The 21,049-nt window shown below is 49.7% G+C and overlaps 1 protein-coding gene across 12 annotated transcripts in view; it reads left to right on the top strand.

Moving 5' to 3' along the window:
* The window catches only part of PLEKHA7 (pleckstrin homology domain containing A7), a 202,431-nt gene that overhangs the window by 122,110 nt on the left and 59,272 nt on the right, over positions 1-21,049 (top strand). For all 12 annotated transcript variants that reach the window (XR_004903933.1, XM_036029093.1, XM_036029098.1 and 9 more), the window contains 4 exons: positions 8,902-9,013; positions 9,809-9,913; positions 12,234-12,306; positions 12,770-12,870. Coding sequence is in view for 11 of the 12 variants with exons in the window: in XM_036029093.1 (XP_035884986.1) it covers positions 8,902-9,013; positions 9,809-9,913; positions 12,234-12,306; positions 12,770-12,870 (391 nt within the window). In the remaining variant the exon portion in view is untranslated. The remainder of the gene's footprint in view (positions 1-8,901; positions 9,014-9,808; positions 9,914-12,233; positions 12,307-12,769; positions 12,871-21,049) is intronic.

The following is a 21,049-nucleotide window of genomic DNA, read 5'->3' as shown; positions in this document are numbered from 1 at the left end:
AGAGAAAGGAGAGGTGGGTCTTGTCTTTGTCTTCTTCAAAGAGGGTCTGCTAAGGCCACACTGACTCCGCTTGCAGAGCCTTCACCCTGGTGTCTTGGAGTGGGTCCTCCTAGAGCAGCGGTTTTCAAAGTATGGTCTCTGGGAGCACCCGGAACTTGTCACACACACACATTCTCGAGCGCACCCCAGACTTCCTGAATCGGAGGCTCTGGAGGTAGGACCCTGTAACCTGTGTTTTAACAAGCCTTCAGGTGATTCTGATTCAGGTAAAAGTTTGAGAACCATACCTTACTTTTTCCAACCCTCCTAAATTATTCCCAGATTCTTTCATTCATCCTTAAGTCTCCTCTAGATACTCATCATTCTCTGGGCTGCAGTAATAATCATAGATAATTTTTGAATCAAATAATCTTCGCTTCCTCCTCTTGTAGGAAGGAAAAAAATGGTCTCTATGGTGACTTCCTTAGCGTATTGCTGATGTGAACAGATACCGCATCTCTCTTACTGTTGGCAGGTAGAGCTCACCTGAGCTGCCTGGTGTAACAGGGCATGTCCACCAAAAGATACTTTCCCATCTTACACATTAGAAGCATGGAGAAGAGAAATAATGTGAAAGCTATGATTTGGTGGAGGCAGAGGACATAAGCCCTATGTATTCTAGTTACTGTGTGTGTGTGTGAGATACAGGATTAGTCAGGATAGACTAGGGTCTGCCGTGGAAACAGGATCAACCAAAATCTCAGTGACTTAAAACAATTAGGATTTATTTCTCACTTTCACTCCATGTTCATCACAGGTCACCTCAGGGGTTCTGCTCTGTCATCTTTACTGAGGGACTCTCCATCTCAGTGCTTCTGTGAATGCCAAAGGGAGCTTTGTAAATTGTGCGCTCTTTTACTCTCATTTCATTGGCTAAAGCAGGTCACATGACCACTTCTAGCTTCAAAGGGGCAGGGAATTGCATTTCTACCATGCACTTGGGAAGAGAGAAGTACTTACTGGTCAGCACTAATGACTACACTTAATCCACAGTCCAGATTTATTAAAGGCAAGTAGGACCTCTCAGGTCTGTCTCTGACAAGCTACTTTTGCTGCATGACTAGAGTGTTTTTGTTATGCTGCCTAGTTCACTGTTAGACCCTCCCAAGGCGGGTGGGTGTCAGTGAAGGGATCCTGCAGCCTTTTTCCCCGGAGAACACCTCTGCCCATCCAAGCCAACGGGCCTGTGGAAGTCTGTTGGAGGAGCTAATACAAGCTCAGGCAGCATTAGGAAGAGTACAGGACATGGGGGCAGAGAAAAGGGAGAGTAGTTCTGGTGTGCCATGGTGTTTGTGGACTGTTTCATTCGTTCATTTCCTGCTTACAGAGCACCAGGGATGCGCCCAGCCACAAACGCTGTGTTCTGCGCAGTTAATTTCAAGAGGGATGTTGAGCAGTTGAGATTCCCCGGAGGAGGGGGACCATTATGGCGAGGGGTCTGGAAACCTTGCCTAGCATGTGTAGTCTGCAGGCGAGAAGATGAAAGAGGGTGGGCTGTGGGTTGGCAGGGGAAGTGGGGTAGATTTTTTGTGTGGCTGCCAAAGGCAGGCATCAGATCAATGAGTAAAATTTATAGGCAGGCAAATTTCAGCTCAGTCCACAATTTTCTAGGAAAGAGATTTTCCAGCATCCTTTGTTTTAGGATCTAGAATTTCATCTTCAACATTAAATGAAGTAATCTATCAGAATAAGAGTTGACTTTTCCATTAATAATAATATTGTCATCATTTTTATAGCTAACATGTACAGCCCTTACTGTTTATTACCAGGTATTTTTCTAAGTACTTTATGTATATTAATTTAATTTTAAAACAGTCCTATGAGGAAGACACCATTATCATAGCTACTGAGGCACAGAGAGGTTAAGAGTCTTTTCAAAAGTCACACAGCTAGTGACAGGATTTGAATCTGGGTAGTCTGGCCCCAGATGCTGTTTCTGACCACTATTGCCTGTCATTTCAGTGGTTTTCAAGAGACAGTCCCCTTCCCTGGCTGTACTCAGGTGTAATGCGCTGACTAAGTAGTCTGCCACTGCTTAGAGACTTTAATTGTAATTGTATTTGCTGTCAGGAAATTTGATCTAATAACTGCATGCTTGCTTGGAAGACACGCAGCCTCCCTGGTAGTCTTTTCTTCGGAAAAGGTTCACAAGCCTTCTTGCGGGGCCTCATTTCCAATGATTGGATCATTAGGGCGCTTCTCTGTAAGCCTCTTTCCTGATTGTCAGTGATTTTCTTAAATTGGAAGCTTGTGGTTGCCCTTTGTGGCTTACAGGGCCACACACAGGGGCCCTCCTGAAGGGGTAAGCCTTGGCAGAAGGCACTTCCAGGCTGTGGTTTTGGCGGTTGGTGCTGTGCATTTCTCCTCAGTGTTGGTCTGCCCGGGAAGCTGCTGACAGACGCCTCTGCGGCTCTCGGGAAAGCACTCCGGAGCCTTGACTGACAGCAGGCTGTGTGCACTGATCCCCAGGCTCTGTCAAGCATTTGATGTTGAGGTGGGGCCTAGTTGAGAGAGTATGCGCTCTGGAAGTTCAGAAGCCTGCTCTTGTGCTCATCAGCCGGCTGCAAGGCGCCCGAGATCCCAGCGAAGAGAGGACCCTGGCCTGGCGGCCTTTCCCGGCATCCTAGTGACTCTCGCTTGCTCCTTCCCTTGGAGTGTTGAGCAGCCCTCTGTTTTCTCATCAGAGGAATGAACTACATTGGAAAAGAACTACAAGTTGGAATTGCTGGGAACGTTATGAGTGGTGTTTGGAGGATAACTGGTAAAAAGATACTATCTTGCTGAAGGTGAGAATTACCTTCCTTACCTTTGACCTCTTTGGGGGTTCATTTTGCAGGCTTTCAGACAGGCTGTCCATGGTGGGTGCTGATTACAGACCTGGGGGCGGGGTGTCTCCTGCTGTGGGAGATGGCCGCCTGCCTTCCCTCCTGCAGTTAAGCAGCTGATAGTGAGACACTAAGGGGACAGGATGGGGGTGGGGTGCACTACAACTCTGAGCTCGGAGAAGGAATCTGCCCTGTTGCTCATCCGCTGAGCTGTGAGGCTGACGTGTTGCTCTCTGCGGCTGTATAGCCAGCACCTTGTCCCTCCACATTGGCAGTCTTGGGCTAGCTTAGCCTGTTGCATTTGGTTGCCATGGCAACAGAAAAATTGAGGAAAAATGGAAACAACTGGCAAGCAGATGCAGAAACTTGGAGTGTTCAGTTTTCCTTCTCAGTCTAGGAGACGGCGCTGGTGACAGTCACAGGTAGGGGGAGAGGTGGTGACTGGGTCCTTGGTTCATTCAGACACCCGAGTGCTGGCTCGGCCTCTGACGGGGATGTGGTGAAGGGCATCGGCACAGGGGATGCCGGCGTTGCCACACAGCCGCCGCGTCTCCGGCTCTGTCTGCACCGGGTGAGATGCTGCAGTGCTGGCTTCGCCGTGTGTGGAAGGGACGCTGCCGCTTGCAAACAGTCATTTTGTTTTGTCCTGTGACTTCCTGTGTCTTCTCCTGTCACCTCCCCCTGGTCTGGGATGTGCCCAGATCTCCACTAGAAAAGGCTATTTTCTAATGAGAGAAGTGGCTGCCTGATGAGCCAGGGGAAGCAGATAGGCTACAAGAGGGCTCCCCAAGGCTCTTGTTGGAATTGTAGCATCTCTGAAACAGCAAAGCAGAGGTGGGAGGAACAGTCGGGGTCAAGGTCTGGTTCTCCCCCAGCGCAGATAGACACATGCAGCCTGGACAGCGGAAGAGACTGCCCCAGGGTCATTTGGCAGAGAGAAACTCAGGCCAAGTTCAGAGCAGTACTTGAGTTTAGGGGTGCAGGAGGTGAGCCTTGGGGCTCACTGGATTATTTTCATGCTGGGTGAGGGGTGCTGTTTGGGCTGGTTTCCAGCTCCCCGGGAGGGGTGGGGTGAGAAAATGGAGCTTGTGTTCCAGAGAGGATTGTGGGGGAAGGGGGAAGAACACAGAAAGCCACAGTTGAGTAATGAGGCCAGAGTTGCTGAATGAACACCCGTGTCAGACGGCCTCCCCCAGGGTGTGGGGAGTGAACAGGGAGCGTCGGCGGTCTGTCTGTGTGTCTCTTTCTCTGGGAAGCGGGAGTGTGGAGGTGTCTGCCTGTTTGGGACAAGAACTTCCTTTTATTCTTGCTTTTTCCCTTGTGCATTGGTTTTCCATACCCCGTAGGTGGTGGGTGTCGTGCCTTAAAAAATTTGCTGGTTGTTTGTGAATGTTCCTCCTTTCACAGCAATAATTTTAGCTGAGTTCTCTGTGTAGCATCCTTGAGGACAGAGCATGAATTTGGGGGCCTATTTTTCCAGGAATTAATGGGATATAGGTCTCATCTCATCTGCCTTCTCAATAAGAGATTCTCGATTCCCCATAGCTTTCTAACCTCCTCTCGTAGCCTTGAAGACCTGACAGTATTATTGCCCTGGGGAGAGGACAGGACCCCAGTCCCCCAGCCACAGGCTTGATACACTTCAAAGAGGTGCCAGATGAACTGTTTATGGTGGTGTTTATAGGAAATGGTTGTTGTTTTAGAAGTTAATTGTTTGGCATCTTGGGCTTTCTAGAGAGAAATGCCTTGGAAACAAAAATAAGGTGTACCTTCGATTTAAATTCTGGCGTCTGCACTGGTGGCAGCCACAGACTGCTTCTCCTTTAGCGCAGTGCTGCATGATTTCCATGCACACAGCCGCCTCGTGAATGGGAGGAGTTTTCACCCCGTTTCGTAGTGATGGGAATGGAGTCCTAGAGAAGCGGTGTGAGTTGTGGAGGGGGCGGTAGGTTGTAGAGCTTTGTGGAGACCCAGTTATTCTGGCCTCACAGTCTTTCTAGCACCCCGGATCCCTCTGGGTTTGGGGGTTAGTCTCGGGGCTGAGAAGGGCAAAGGCCTGCCTCTGTCAGACTTGGGGACTTGCCATGGGACGGTGTCTCTGTGGCAGAGCTCAGGGTTTGGGAGTCCAGCTTCTGTTTTGGGCTGGTCATTCATCTCTCTGAGCCTCAGTTTCCTTGTGTATAAAATGGAGATAGAGAAAAAAAACTGGCTTTGCAGGGTTAAGTGAGACAATGCAGGCAAAGTGCCCGGCACAAAGTAGGTGCTGGACAAGTACAGGCCAGTCCCTCTGCTTGCTTGATCTTGTGTACCTGTCCCTGAGGGTTGGTGTCCCTACCTACAGTGATGGCAGTAGGGCAGGGGAAGGTCTTGCTGGGGTTCCACTTCAGTCTGCTCCCGTTCTCGATGTTGGCTGAGAGGCCGCTGAGGACCCATTAAACACACTCACCTACATTCAGACCCAACAGGAAAAAAATGGCTTCTGAATTCTAACCTCCCTTTCCTACTCTGTCTGTGTTATGTGCATTTGCTCCAAGATATGCAGGAAGCAGAAGCAGCTCCTTTTATAGATGGAGAATGTGAGGGACGGAGAAAGTAGCTTCCTGCCCAGGCTCACCTGACACAACCCTGAGGAGGTCCAGAGCAGCGTGAAGTCATTTCCTATGGAGCTTCTCCAGGCTGATTCTTTTCTGGTCCTAACTTCGTTTGCTCCTTTCCGATGGGAGGCAATTGAATCAAAACTCCAGCTCACTGTTTCAGGCTGCAGCCCACACCCTTTCAGGAAAATCAGCAGCATTCACAAGCCCAAGTCAAGGAAAGAAAAGCCTTTGTTCAAATCATCCCACTGTACTTTGGGAATCTAGATAGCACCAAAACCTGGCAAACAGGATTTCAATTTAATAGATTTTATTTGATGACATGGGGCGTCTGCTGTCCATAGCATGTTCAGAAACCTGGCAAACCTCGAGAAGTGTGCATCTGAGCTGGTTTTTCAGCCAAGTGAGAAAATTGTTTTTGAGACTTCTTTTTACATTCTCACTTCTGGATACTGAATGGTGTCCCAAGCATGACCACTCCTGGTGTGTGTGTGTGTGTGTGTGTGTGTGTGTGTGAGAGAGAGAGAGAGAGAGACTTGTAATTCTGGGTAATGTCTAGTTATTTCCAGAAGTCATATTTGCCCACAGAGGACCTACGAGGTCGTGACCCACGTTGAGGAGATTCAGAGGAGCACCCTCTGAGGACAGAACTTGTCACCTGCCTGAGTGGGCTGCCGCGTGTCTTGTCCTATTAGACAGCTGGGCGAGGGGCTGCCAGGTAATGGCTGAGTCTGTGGCTTCTTCATCTGGGAGCTGTCCCTGCCATTGGAAGCCCTGATGAAGATACGCTCTTTGTTTGTAGAGACTGCATGGTCCCCTCCCTGTGGACAGATTTAGTTTGGGCATCAGTCCTATTTCCTAGCAAGCCGGTTCTCTCTGGGTGTGGGTTAGCAGAGGTCTCTGGTCATGAAGAATGGAGTTGTCTTCATGTGCTGCTCCTTCCTCCCCTCGCCTGCCACGCACTGTCCCTCACTGACGTTCAGTGTTGGGGCCACCCCCATCCTTCTCCCGCTGAAGTATGTTCACAGCTGGATCCCGAGGTGGCAGTTGAACCCTCTTTCCTCATTCACCCTTTCCTCAAAGGGCAGGCAGCTTTTCTCTTGTCCTATTGGCCTGGGAGCTCTGTGGCCAGCCAGCATTTCAGAAGCTAGAAGCTGGGGAGGGGAGAGGGGTTAGAATGCAGGGGGATGATTAAAGTTGGAGGTCAAGACTGGAAGGTGCCAAAATGGCAAAGGTGGCTGTCTGTCCTGGAGCTCCTGGGCCGGTCACAGATCCTGACCATCTTTGCTCTGTCCCACGGAGGAGGGATGGCTCACCTAGTTGAGGGGGCCTGGCGCAGTCATTTCAAATGATGTAGATGAGTTTAAAAGAGTGGAGAAAATATTTATAGTAAATATTTAAAAAATCAAGATGCAAAATCATAAACACAGCATGATCACAATGATATAAAAACAAAAAAGTGCTTCCTGCCCCCCCAAAAAAGTCCCAGCGTGTAAAAAAGAATGAAAGTAAATATACCAAAACTGTTAAAAATTATTTCCCTTTGAGTATTGCGGATATTGTAATTTTTTTCTTTCAGCTTTTTTCTTATATTTCTCAAATATTCTATATAGGCCTTATGTAAGTCTTAAATAGGAGCAAATGAAGCTTGATAAAATCCCAAACCAACCTTTTTTATTGTTGCACTTCGAGTCCTGAATTTTGGCGTAGAGACACAGCTGCTGCAACTGAGGTGACGGAGAGTTCACCTTCCTTGTCTCATGCCTGGGAAATCTGAAAAGTCAGGCAAGACCCAGTTCCTGGGAGGCCTCTGGGACATAGTTCTTCCCGGAGGCAGGGCCTGGACAAGGCAGCCTCTCAGAGCCCCCTCCCACCCCCGGCTGGCAACGCTCTCAGCTGCACTCAGCTTCTGCCCGCCGGGAGCTGAGCTCGGTGACAAGCTCTGAGTGGGGAGCAGCAACACAAGTCTGGCTGGGATGGAGGCCGGGGGTGGGGAATCTAGACTGAGTGCCTGAGCTGATAAGGAGCCAGTGATCCTCCTGCCTGAAGGGACTTGCACCTCCAGCTGCCAAGCCTCCAGCAGGACCCAGTGCTGGAAAGCTGGTGCCCACTGCAGTGGTCCTTCTGTGAAGAGCTGCTTAATGGTGTAGGGTATCAGAGCTCTGGCTTGGAGTGTGGGAAGGATCCCTTCTACCTGGAGCAACAGTGTTTTTTCAAGGAAGCAGCATGTTTTATCTCCAAGGCGGGAACTAGGATTTTCCCTCGAAGCACCTCTGTAAAAGTGAGGCTGCAGGAAGACCATCAGAGAGAGCGCTTCGTCCTCTGCTGTGTCCTACCTGGATCCTCTGTCTCCGTCTCCTCAGGGTCCTGGCCCAGGTCTCCAGGTCAGATTGTCTCCACTTCTCGGGCAGAGAGCCTCAGTTTATGCAGCCGCCTGGACCCTGGTGCCTATCAGAGCAGGAGACAAAACCCAGCCGCTGGGGCTCCCGCTGCAAGGGAGGCTGGCTGCTCCTGGAGTTAGTTAGAAGCATCTGGGGATCAGCCCGAGCTGCTCAAGGACAGGACTGAATCTGTGTGGGTGCATTTGCCACCACGCTGCTTTGGGACACTCTGGCAAATCCTGGGGCTCTGTGGAGGCAGGTGAGAAAGGTTCTTTATGGTGTCTCCGCATGTTGGACTGAGATATTTCCGAAGGGCTGGCCCTCCCAGGGCGAGTGGAGCTTCTCAGGTGGGCAGCACACTGTCACTGGATGCTGCTGATGGGGATGCACCCTGGGGATCCTCATGGGGGACCCAGGCATGCTTTATTTGTTCCTGCTCTCCTGGCATGGCACAAGGGGTTAATATCTCTGATGGCTCCATTTTGGGGCAAATGGAGTGTTCCCAGAATAGGACTCTTTGTTGAGTAGTTTATTTTGGGAGGCAAGCCCTACTGGTGTTTGTGTAAGTGATTCTCTGTGTGTATCTGGGGGTGTGGATGTGTGCACAAGTGATTTCTTGTTGCTAATTATAAACAGCTGCTTTTGGGAGCCAGGAAAATGGAGGGGGGTGTGTGTGTGTATGTAAGGGGCACAGGTTGCTCTTGCTGTGAGGAGTGGTGTGTGACTGCGTGTGCCCATCTGATGGGGCAGTACCCACAGACATGTGAGTAAGAGAGTAAATGTGGGGACGTTAGGGCAGCAGGCAGGGCTCCTTGCCTGACCCTGCTCTGTGGTGTCAGGCTGCGGGGATGTGCCCACCTCTCATCCCCTTGATTCCCTGAAGCACATGGGTTGGCTGGGCGCCGTGGCCCTCAGGCTGCTACCTGGAACCAGGTGGTCTCCAAAAGGTTGGTCCTAGGTTGTCCAAGGCCCATCAACCGGTTCCAACTAGGGCTAAATCTCAGATTCTGCTTGCTACTGCAGTCTGGCACTTGGTCACTCGCTTCTCCTGTCTCCCCACAGGCCAAATCCACATATGTTGAAGCAAGAGAGAAACCAAAGACCGTCCAGCATGGTCAGCGAAACATCCACAACTGGGACCACCTCCACCGTGGAGGCCAGGCCTGGCCCCAGGGTGAGCTCCTGGCCGCTCGCTCCTTCTGTCCCCTCTCTTGTATTTGCCAAAGCCTTTTGTCCTCAGAAGCCCATTTGCCTTGCACCCTAGTTTTGTGAAGGAGACATAGGAGAAGTATTCCCCCCACAATGACAGATGAGGAAACTGAGGCCAGTGGGGGGGGTGCCACTTGTCCGAGAAAACAGGTGGCTGCTGACAGACCCAGGACTGACATCTAGGTCCTGGGACACATTCTTCGTTTTCCAGCATGTCTCAGGGGGGTGACGTGTGGGAGGCAGCCTGGAGGAGTTGTGTCAGGTGGGCCCGAGGAAAAGTACTCTCAAAAGGGGCCCAGAGGTTTCTGTGGCCAAGATGCGGGAGCACGGACTGGGGAGCGGAGGAAGGACCAGCACTGCAGTGGGGAGAGAGTGCCGAGGACCCAGCCCAGCCAGGAGGGGTAAATGTCTGGTAATTAGCAAGGTCTGTGGCCACAATGTGGCTGTGTTCCAGAAAGCCTGGCTTAGGGCATATTGGGGCCAGCAGCTGCTGGTGAAAGTCGATTGAAATATCCCTTTAAATTTTTCTCGTCTGTGGCCCAGATGGGAAGCTTGCCAGGTCTTGACTCCCCCTTTAATTAGAATGCAGTGGCCATGTGCATGCCGGTCCCAGGTCCCCTGGCTGTTCTTTTGATCAAAGGGCACTGCCGGGTAGAATAAGAAGGCAGAGGGAGCCGACAGCCCATCCATCACACAAGTGCTTTTTTTGTGCCTCCCTAAATCCTCTCTGCTGCTAGCGTTCAGGTCTGCCCTTCCCTAGATCATCAAGTCCAGCAATAAAGTGCACAGCTTCGGGAAGAGGGACCAGGCCATTCGGAGGAACCCCAATGTTCCGGTGGTGGTGAGGGGCTGGCTGCACAAGCAGGTGAGGGGGCTGAGGAAGGAGGGTGGGCAGGAGGAGGTTGCTCTTGCTGATTTCTTTCTTCCCTGGGAGCTGGGGAGAAGCTCATAATAAGTGTTCTATTGCTGAGTTTGCCTGGAGCAGGTAGATTTTGCCTACCATGCAGAGTGATTTGCCGTTCATTTTTATGAATGGACTGTCCACTCAGTGGCTACTGCTTCCCTCCCCAAACCTATGTGACCACTTTGGCCCCTGGTGCTACTTGCAGCTCTGGGACCCAGGTGCTCGTGGTTGGGCGGCGGCCAATGAGAGTCCAGCCTTACTGCCTGCACTTCCCTTCCTGAAGTTAGAGTCTTTGTCCCATTTTGGCCAAAAAAACCCATTTTTCCTCTTGCCCAGTCTAGCACACATATTTACCTCCCAAGCACCTCGGAGTCCAAAACAGCCAAACTCAGCCCATTGTCTCCTCGCCTTTTACCTCTTCCCCCCAAAATGCTTTTCTGGATCTTGGTGATGAGATCACCCTTCTCCCGGGTGCTCAGGCCAGAAACCTCAGCGCCATCCCCAGCTCCTGCTTCTCCCACACCCATCCAGTCCGAAAGGCCCGTCAGCTCTGGCTCCCCCGAGGCCGTCCTTCGTCTCTGTCCTCACCAGCCACTGTCGTTCTCTGGTCCCCTGGCCATGGATAGGCTGTGAGCATCCTACCTTGCTGTCTGCTGGTTCATTCATCAGGTGCCTGCTGCGTTGTAAGCGCTCTCACAGCAAGTATAAGGAGAGGAATAACACACAGTTCCTGCCCTCGTGGAGTTGGTGGTCTGCGGAAGGGGCAGGGGGACACGTGTCTCATATGTCATATCCGCACCCAGCGCAGTCTGTCACATATCGTATCCAAAAAAACCCACAAATCAAATTCCAAAAGCAACGATGTAAATTTTTACTTAGGGTTTATGGGAAGACAGGAGGGCATTACATTGCACCCCACACAGAAGAAATCCCTGAAAGCCTCTTTGAAGTCTCTCCCACCCTGTTCTGTTCCCCGTGGGGGGCAACTCCTGCAGCACCCCAGCCTCCCTGTCAGACTCTCCTCTGCCACCACCCTGTCCTCGTGGTGCCCCTTCCCTCACAGCTCTGTTCTCGCTCTGCCCATCTCTTTTCTCCCCTCAGTACTTTAACCCTTGGCCTTTTCCATTTGTATCTCTGTGCCCATTAAACAAAAAGGTGCTCCTTTGCAAGGTGAAGGGAAGGGAAGGAATTGTAGATGACCCCCACCCCCTAGCCCAGGTCCCCATGCGGCATGCTGTGGACACACAGCAGAGGGAATGTAACTGAGCTTGGGGGAGTCCTGAAAGGCTTCCCAGAGGAGTGACGTTTGAAGCAGGTACGGAAGGATGGACAGGAGTTTGCCCAATAACACTACTATCCTATGCTCAGAGGGTATCTGGTCAGCAAAGAAGAGAAAACCAAGAAATATGTGAACTCAGGAAATATGTGGACTCACTAAAGTGCTTCGTTTTTAACACTTTAGTAAGTGGAGAATGAACAAACTTCATGCGGTTGTTAGGTGTAGAAACTGTGAATTTTTTTCTTTTAAATATAAGCCAGTCAAAAACTACAAAAGGAAGACAATTTTAACAGTTAAAAATGCTCTCAGATTTTCCTAGGTTTGGGAGAACACTGACCTTAAAACATTACTGTTTTTTTTTCTATTGTGACCATGTCTTTCTACAAATTTTCACATTCACCCAGAATGTTTTTAATAAATGTAATGATTTACATTTTAGAGGAGTAAGGACAGATTCTTATTATGACATAATTTGATAGCAAGAGAATCCAAGTCATTTTACATTGAATGGAAGGAAAACACGGTCTCTTATGGTAAAAACAAAATCAGTCTCTTATGGTAGAGAACTGAACTTAATCATATGAGAATGTTGCCTCATTGATTAATTAGCTAACGTAAACTCCTTGTTTCATACTATGAAAATCAGTTTTCTAATCAGCATAAGTTGAAGGCGTTTTACAGCATAGCATTTGATTAAACAAAACTTTCTCAAAAACTAATTTCATACTTAAAGGAAGAACTGTATTTCTGAATCCAGATGTTCCTTTCTAAAAGAAGGGTACTCATAATACATTAATTTGTTTCCAGGGGTTATGGGGTTGGGGGGAACTTCCTGGGGATCAACTATCATTGAATCTAAATTTTAATTTCCCGGTGAACAAATGTCTATGCAATACAAATTCATTAATCTCCTGAAAGAGGGAGTGAATACGGGCAAGGCACGATTGGGGCGGGGAGCAGTGTGCTCAGTCATTGCACTGAGTGCTTTGCTTTGCTTTGCAGGACAGCTCTGGGATGAGGCTGTGGAAGAGGAGGTGGTTCGTGCTTGCTGATTATTGCTTGTTTTACTATAAAGGTGAGCGGGGGCTTGAGCCACAAGGGCTCTTTGTGTCGGGAGGGCGAGGTGATGCAAAGGGTGGTCTTCTCAGAGTTAGTGATCAAGCTAATTAACAACCTGTGGACCTGCCAAAGACTTCACTTTCACATATATGGGGGGGTCGGTGACATTTTTACGTGTCCCGGCACTGGAAGTGCCATTTACTGAGCTAAACAGGATCTGGTTTGCTGCATTGCAGGAATTAGCAGGTTGAGTTGAGCATGTTTACACGTCTGTTTCGGCCCTTGGGGAGAGGGCCCTGTCTGATTCACCTGTGCAGTTCCACCATTAGCACAAAGGTCCCCCGGGAGCAGCTGAATGGACCATCAGTGAATGCAGTCGTGCTGGGGAGAGATAAGGAGCCCTGAACTAGGGCAGTGGGATGGACCAGCCCAAGGAAGGTGCCACAGAGGGTCATTCTGATGTGTTTTTCCATTCAAAGACAGCCGAGAAGAAGTGGTTCTTGGGAGCATCCCCCTGCCCAGCTACGTGATATCGCCTGTGGGCCCTGAGGACCGCATAAGTCGCAAGTATTCCTTTAAGGTACTGCCCCCTCTCCTCTAGGGCCCAAATCGCATCCTAGGGAACTGTGTTCCCGAAAAAGGCTTTATAAAAGCAGTTGTTTTTGTGGGGAGGGGGAAGAAGGTAAGGTAGAGAGTTTCAGACTCATATTAACGAAGTTATAAATTCTTTACACAAGAGTAACATTACGTCACAAGTACTTTCACTTGTATCTGAGCAGCAATTAGAATCAAATTTGGTTTGTTTTCTGGATCATCAAAACTTCCTAGGGGAATCCCTTTACCAGTAAAACCCCCTTTCTATTTCCTTTGTCCCCATGCCGTTCGGAGTGAGTGGGGCCATGAAAACTGATGGCCATCCTTTGACAGCCTCTGGCACCTTCACAGCCAGGTGTGGAGGCTCCAGGAAGTTGGTGGTCAGGCCCTAACTCAGGGAATCTTGAAGCCATCTCCTTCAGTGGCCTTCAGGATTCCTTCACTGCTGATATTTCTTGGATCCCTGGGGATGGTGAGGGTGGGGCACACTGAAGGTCCTCGTAATTGGCAGTTGGAGTGGACGTTTCACTGAAGCAAGTGGCTATTGGTGCCACTAGCCACCGGCAGACACCCCTCACACAGCTCAGGACTTGAGGCAATGACATGGGTTCCTGCCTGTGCTGCTTATATAGCTTGGCTATTTCCATGTTGGGGGTATGAGTTGAGTACTAGGCGGTAGGTATTAAAGCAGAGGTTGAACAGAAGTCACGTTTTCCAGCCACAGGAAAGGGCCATGGAAAAGCAACGATCAGACACTGTTCATTCCCTGGAAGGGTTAAAGGAAAGTGTTGGTACTCAGTGCCCAGGGCATCACTGGCAAGTGATGGTCTGCGTCAGCGTCTTGATGTGGGCTCCACTGAGGTGGTGGTGGTTGGAAAGTCAAGTCTCATTTTCCTCTGCCTTTCCCTCCTGAGCCGAGGCTTCAGCTTTTTGCATCGACAGGTGGGCACTGTCTTTCCTCTTCCTCGGACTGTCCCTCTCCCCAGTGACTCCAGAATAGCAGCAGGTCGAACATTCTTGGATCCTTTCCCACTTCCTGTTGCACGGTACAGTATTGTTCTGTTTCTGCAGAGCCTTTTATGATTTGAGAATTACTTTTACCCATGTTAGCTCGCTTCACGCTGTGGGAGCCTGTGAGGTCGGTATTATTAGCTTCACTTTATAGATGAGGAACACAAGGATCCGAGTGCTAAGGAAGCTTGCCCAAAGTCACCGAGCTGGAAGACGACGGAGGCAGAACTCAAACCAGAGCTACATCTTCCCTCTTTCTTTCTTTTAGAAGATTTTATTTATTTACTTTCAGAGAGAGGGGAAGGGAGGAGAAAGAGAGGAAGAGAAACATCAATATGTGGTTGCCTCTCACACGCCCTCTACCCAGGACCTGGCCAGCAACCCAGGCATGTGCCCTGACTGGGAATCGAACTAGCAACCTTTTGGTTCTCAGGCCGGCACTCAATCCACTGAGCCACACCAGCCAGCGCTACAGTCTCTTTCAGTTTTGAGTTACTGGGAGGGAAGACAATTTCTTCTCTTCACGCTTTTCTTCCACATCGGTCACCTCCTGCACATACATTGTCGGGGGTAGAAAGTGGTTTGAACTAATGTTCGTTGTTATCATTTAGCAATACTCTTTTATTTAATAGTTCAGGAGCCTCTCCTGCCCTTTGCTTGTTCTGAAAATGTTTTGTTCAGTGGGTTTCAGACTGCTCTTCTGCAGCTTGAAAGTCTTCCCTCAGAAAACCCTCCTTTCTAGAGTCACATGTTGCTGTTGGGGCAACAGTGCGGGTGACGAGGCTGTGCGTGGTTATTTTGGGACAGCATCTGGACTATTATTCTCAAAGTAACTGATCAAACTATATATATATTTCATCTTAACACTTTTATTGGGAGCTGTGAAAATAGATTCTAGGAAAACATCTTTTATGTGTCGTAGATTCTGTAAATTTTTTTCCCTAGACTTCACTAAGAGTGTTGCCTAAGTCTTCTGTCTGTGAGACAGAAGGCATGCATGGGTTTGCAGGGACCTGTAGGGGAGACCTTTGGGTCTGGAAGCAGAGAAAAACCACAGCAGACGGATCTGGTGGCGTTCAGCTGGTTCTCCAGAAAGGGCTGTGGTTTTCTGAGGATGACAGGGTGCCCTTTCCCTTTGGGCTGCAGCACCATTCTTTTAGGGGCCAGAGAGCGGACCCCCTGGGAAGTTCAGGACTGTGTTCTTAGGCGCACTGAGGAGCGCACAGTGTTCTGTGTTCTGGGCCTTGTGCCTGTTTCTGATGTCAGTTCTCTGTTTCCTGAGCTGAAATTATCTGACTGTTGCTAGGGCACGCTGCTCAAGATCACTCAGCATTATCTGTAGTGATAGATGTAGGCACAGCCTGAAAAGGTTATATGGCCCTCTCCTGGTCTTTTTTTCCCAACTGTGCCTGCGGCCAGGCAGCCCCTACGCATGACCAGGGAGGCCGGGGGCTAGATCACCCGGAGCACAGCCGGGTCTACAGGATGTGCCAGGCTGGGCTCTGTGGGACGTTCTGCCCTGCGCTGCTGGCTCAGCTGGGCATCCCCCAACCCCTGCCCCTAGAGATCTCCTATTGGATGCACAGCCACCCTGCACCTGTTGGTCACCTCTGAGCAGGCTTGGCCCTCCAGATCCAGGACCTGGAGCAGAAAACACCCCACTTAGTCAAGGGTCCACAGGCCTTCAGTGGGGAAAATGCCTTTACTGCCCGCCCCACTCAAGATCAAGGGGTCCAGACCTGAGCCTACAGATGCCCTAGTGTCAGGGGATAATTCATATCTTTCCTTTTTTAAACCTATAACATTTCCTTTGATTAAGAAAGCAGGGCTTAACAGGTATTAGCTGTACCTGCACCTTGGTTGCCAATAGAAACCACAGATATCCTCACATCACATTATAATTGTTGTAAATACCTTGAAATATCATTTATAAGCACCCCCCACTTTGAATTATAATAATTACTACTGATTTGTCTTATAATGTGTTATTTTTTAAAATATTTTATTTACTTCTTAGAGAGAGGAGAAAGAAGAGGAAAAGAAAAGGAGAGAAACATCAATTTGTGGTTGCCTCTTGTATGGCCTCCAGTGGGGAACTGGCCCGCAACCCAAGCATGTGCCCTGACTGGGAATCAAACCTGGGACCTTTTGGTTTGCAGGATGGTACTCAATCCACTGAGCCACACCAGCCAGGGCCTTATAACGCATTATTAAAGAAGGTCTTATATCACTATTTCACAATATTTAAAAATATTTTGATAAACATTTCAATATATGTCCTTTACTTTATGTGTCCCCTTAAAAACATTCTGAGAAGTACTCATGGGAATCACCAAACTGTCAGGGTTTCATGCCCCCCAAAGATTGAGATCCCTTGCTAAATTCTGGCTGAAGGCCAGGCAGGAGGTGAGGTTGTTCACTTATTTATATTCAACAAACTGCTGTTGTGTTCTGTGGTTTTACTTGGCGGATATAGATCCTGGGGCTACAACAATGAAAAGGACAAAGTGCTTGCCTTCGTGGGGCTGACATTGCAGCGTCTGCATCAGTGGGGGTCGCTGGGGAATGAGAAGGGAACCAGAAAGCTGCCCCTTTCCTCCCCCACTTCAGTTTTGTTCTTTGTGTCTCAAACCCACCCGTTCCTCACCACTGTTCTGTCTCGGCAGCCCTCATCCCTCCCCCAGGTAGCTAACTTGCTGCTAGAACAGTGCCTGGCACACAGCAAGCTCCTGTAGTGTTGGCTTCAGCCTTCGAACTCCCTGCAGTCTCCAGCCCCTCCTCCACGCGCTGCTAAACTGCACATCTGTTCAGTGCTCCCCACTGCCTGCAGGGGAAAGCCCAGTCTTGGTTTGCAAAGCCCCAGCCTCTCTCTTCAGCCTCATTTTTAGCCACTCCCATTTTATACTTTCCCTCTGGCCATATGCAATTGCCTGAAGGCCCAGGACATTCCTTGCCCATAGACCTTCGCTTGAGCTTCAGCCAGAGCCCACAATGCTCTTCCCTCAAAGCTTACTTGTCCTTCAGGTCTCTGTTCAGGGGTCACCTGCTGCGGGAAGCCTTCCCTGAGCCCTCTGGACAGGTTAGGTACCCTCCTTCTCTACATCCACAGCTCTTGTATCACCGCACTGTGGATGGTTGATTGCCCGTCCAGAGCTTTCCCCAGGAAAACCGGCCCCTCAGCGAGTTCTGTAGTTCTGCCTGGGTAGGCGGGGAGAGTCCCCTTCTGCAGACGGAGACCATGTGGAGCTGCCATCTGCAGCAGGAGTCTTGGGCAGGGACACTGCTTTCACTTCCCAAGCTAAGATGGGTTAAGGCTTCTTTGCCATTTGTGTTTAGTCCTTTATAAATGAGTGATTGGGAAAGAGGGCAGAGAAGAGTCTTTGAAGTTTCTAGAAAGCTCATCAGTCAACCACCTTTGGTTTGTCAAGCAACTGCTTCTATAGTCACATCAACGAACCTCTTTTGAGCCTTACACACGGCAGGCTGTGCTCTAAGCGCCATCCATGCATTATCTCATTTAACCCTTCTGGCCTCACAAGGTAAATACTGCTGTACTCACAGTTTAATTTCCAAGATGAGAAAACAGAGGCATGAGCGGATGAACGATGTGCCCAGGGTTACCGCGAGATACGAGGCAGAGTCCCCTGTGGGCCTCGAGCCGACTCCGGAGCCTGAGCTCTCACCCAGGTCACTGCCGGTCAGCGCGAAGGTGGGACGTGAAGAGTTCCTTTCCTAACCTCAACAAAAGGGCCCCATGTTTCTGTAAGTCATGAACCCACGAGGCTTGTCCTTGCCACAGGCGTGCTCTCACCTCTCCTATCCGTTCCATCCCCAGATCCTGCTGACGTTACCTCTTCAGGCTCTGTCCTCTCCTCTCCTTCTCTGTGCCCGCCACCGTCTCCCACCTGCACTCCTGCAGTGGCCTCCTGACCCTGTCCCCTCTCCTGCCCCTGCCCAGCTCTAACCTCTTCTCCATATTGCAGCCGCAGGAGTTTTTCCAAACGAAATCTGACCACATCACCCCTCCTCCCCCAGCTTAAACCATTTAATTGCTTCTCGCTGCTCTTATAAATGAGATGACCCTGATGTGACGACAAGGCCCCAGTGCCCTGGCCCTGCCCACTGCAGCAGCCTCACTTCATGTTCCTTCTCCCTGCTGGTCACGCTGGCCTCATCCTTGAAACACACTGTGCTCCTGTCCATCTCAGGGTAGTACACATCCCCTCTGTGCTACTCCTACTAAAGCACGTGCTTACAGTGTAGAAGGCAGCTTAAATGTCATTTCCTTAGGGAGGTCCTTCTTCTGGTCAGGCCAGGGTACCTGAACTTTTTTTTAGAAGATTTTATTTATTTTTAGAGAGAGGAGAAGGTGGGGAGAAAGAGAGGGAGAGAAACACCAATGTGTGGTTGCCTCTCATGTGGCCCCCACTGGGGACCTGGCCTACAACCCAGGCATGTGCTCTCTTACTTGGAATCAAACCAACCTTCACAGCTCAGGCTCAATCCGCTGAGCTGCACCAGCCAGGGCTGGCATCTGGAACTCTTGATGGAAGTTACAGTTGTAGTTGGTTGTCTGTGGTCTTTCTTTTCTGTGTGGCTGTAAACTGTCTTGGCCTTATTTAAGGCTGTTTCTTCAACTTTAGTATAGCTGAATAAATGATAAATTACTGTTGAATGACTAAGTTAGAGAATGAATCAGTCACTTAAGCATGGGCTCTGGCCTCTCGAGTGCTCCTGTGTTTGCCCAGCAAGGTCTGTCTGTGCTGCAGGCTGACGGGGGCTCGAGGTGGGAGCGTTCCACTCGCTTCACTGGTGTTTTTCTGTCGAGACCTGAGTCATTAGAGCCGGAGGAGCAGTCATATCCTTGGGGCGTTATGTCTGTCCCATCGAATCTTCTTTGCTGTCCTCCTCATTTCTTTCAGCCTGCTCTCTCTTCAGTCATGCACAGCTGCCTAGCAGGATTGTATTCTTTGGGAAACAGAGAGCAGAGGGGAAGGGAGCATCTTCCAGATGTGACTTCGTGTCATCTTGGCTCTGGCCTCTACCTCCGGCTCAGGGCACGTTGGACTTGGGTCACGTGGTCAGATGGAAAGGGAACTCCCTGCACATCTTGGCTTCTCAGTTGCTGCATCTCATATGCCCAAGCACAGACAGAATGTAGCTGGGAACCTGCTCTTCAGAGTCAAGGGCAGTTTGATTGGTGGGTGAGGCCACATCTGTGATCATGTGTAACTCTTTTGCGATGATGTGGATCTAACTCCCGCGGCCCATTTGCAGACAGACAAACAAACCGTCCATGTTTGCAGAGTGTCACATGTTGATTTCCTGGCAGGGCTGGCTCCGGGAACTCTTGTACAGTGGGGACCTGCTCGCTCATGTCCTTGAGGGTTCCCTTTGTTTGTGGGGGCCTTGTGTCTGGTGGGGTGAGGGCCTGGCCAGAAAGTCTGGGAGAGAGTGTCAGAGGTCTCGTGGGGTCATTGTCCAGGGGAACTTCTCCAAGAATTTCTATTGATTCACAGTAAGATGCGCACAAGTTTCTTATTCTGTTCCTACTGCCACGTCTCCACCTTGCTAAAATAGGAGGGACCCTTCCTGGGGCAGGGGATGTCCCCTTCAATGTGCAAAAAGGGCAGCCAGGTTTGCATCAGTCACTGTGGGGCCCTTCGCTGTACGTCAGGTTTGCCTGCACTCCCTTGGCGCCGGGATGGAAGCACCCAGATATGTGACTGTCAGAAACAGGCGCATCCTCACTGCGCGTTTTGGAATAGATGTTAGTGTGGAGGGAGGTAGATGCCAACAGGTCATCTGAGAGGTCTCATTTTTGACTATTAGTGATTCCAGAAGCATGTCATTTTCCAGCTTCTAATTGGTTCTTACATTTTGTGTTCTTTGACCGGTCCTTGCCCAGGGTCTGCCTTTCATTCTGGATCCAGATGATCCAACCAGGGGTGTATATATAATCACACTCCTTTCTTTATAGGATCTGGGAGCATTGTACAGAGTCAGACAGACCTGTGTGTAAATCCTGGCTCCAGCTCTTTATTCATTCAACACATGTTTACTTGGCAGCCACTATATGCGGGCATTGTTCCTGGGGATACAGTAATGAAGAAAACAGACAAAATCCCTGCCGTCATGGCACTTACATTCTAAAGTATATAATGGCAGATAATACTAAGTGCTGTGAACAATCTGTTACTGGATGTAGAAATATGGGAAAATTACTTAACATCTCAGGTCTTCATTTGCCACATTTGTAAAACAGAGTTTCTGTCCCTACGTCTGAAAGCCATTGGAGTTAAAATGAGATTAAACTCATGGAAGTACCCTAGAGACACATGGTAGTCATTCAGTAACCCCCCCGCCACCTTCCTCACCCCACTTTTTAACACCATCTTCCTATGTAGATTTGGTAAGGCTCTCCTTGCAAATTTATTTTACTTACTTATTTTTAAAAAGATTTTACTTGTTTTTTAGAAATAGGGGGAGGGAGAGGGAAATAGACGGAGAAAAACATCAATTTGTGGTTGCCCCTCGAGCACTCCCTACTGGGGACTTGGCCCACAACCCAGGCATGGGCCCTGACTGGGAATTGAACTGGTGACCCTTTGCTTCACAGTCTAGTGCTCAATCCACTGAGCCACACCAGCCAGGGCTCTCCTTGCAAATTTGAAAGACAGGCCCCTGCTTATAGAACACAAGGAAAAACACTGATTTTGCTTCTTGTTTAGAAGCCATCCCAGCAGCTTTTCTGTGGACTTCCTAGTGCCTCTCCACAGGCTCTTTGCAAGGATACATGTGGAAGCACCTTGGGGCTTCCCAGCACATAGTAGGTGTGCAAGGATTTTCAGGCAGACGTTAGCTCTGTCAGACTTGGCAGTGTCTCTTTGGAGAGACAGGACAGGGGCTTCTTTGATGCGCACTCAGCACATTTCGGTGCGAACCTCGAAGCACAGTGAGTATCCGCACCACGCTGCCTGCTGCTGTCGCAGCTGATTTTTGACTCATTTCCAGTAATTGTGTGCTGTAGAGGAACCAAAACAGGGATTCCCCAGAGTCTGCTTGGCGGGTTTATTTAAAGTCTCTTTCTCACAAGCCTGGGGTGCGTGCCCCCTCCCTCTGTGTGAGTAAGATAAGTCAGAAACAGGTAAACA

The sequence above is a fragment of the Phyllostomus discolor genome, chromosome 6 (assembly GCF_004126475.2).
Source record: "Phyllostomus discolor isolate MPI-MPIP mPhyDis1 chromosome 6, mPhyDis1.pri.v3, whole genome shotgun sequence".
NCBI classification, from domain to species: domain Eukaryota; kingdom Metazoa; phylum Chordata; class Mammalia; order Chiroptera; family Phyllostomidae; genus Phyllostomus; species Phyllostomus discolor.
Note: the sequence above shows the minus strand (reverse complement) of the source record. Positions and strands in the feature narration are given on the sequence as shown.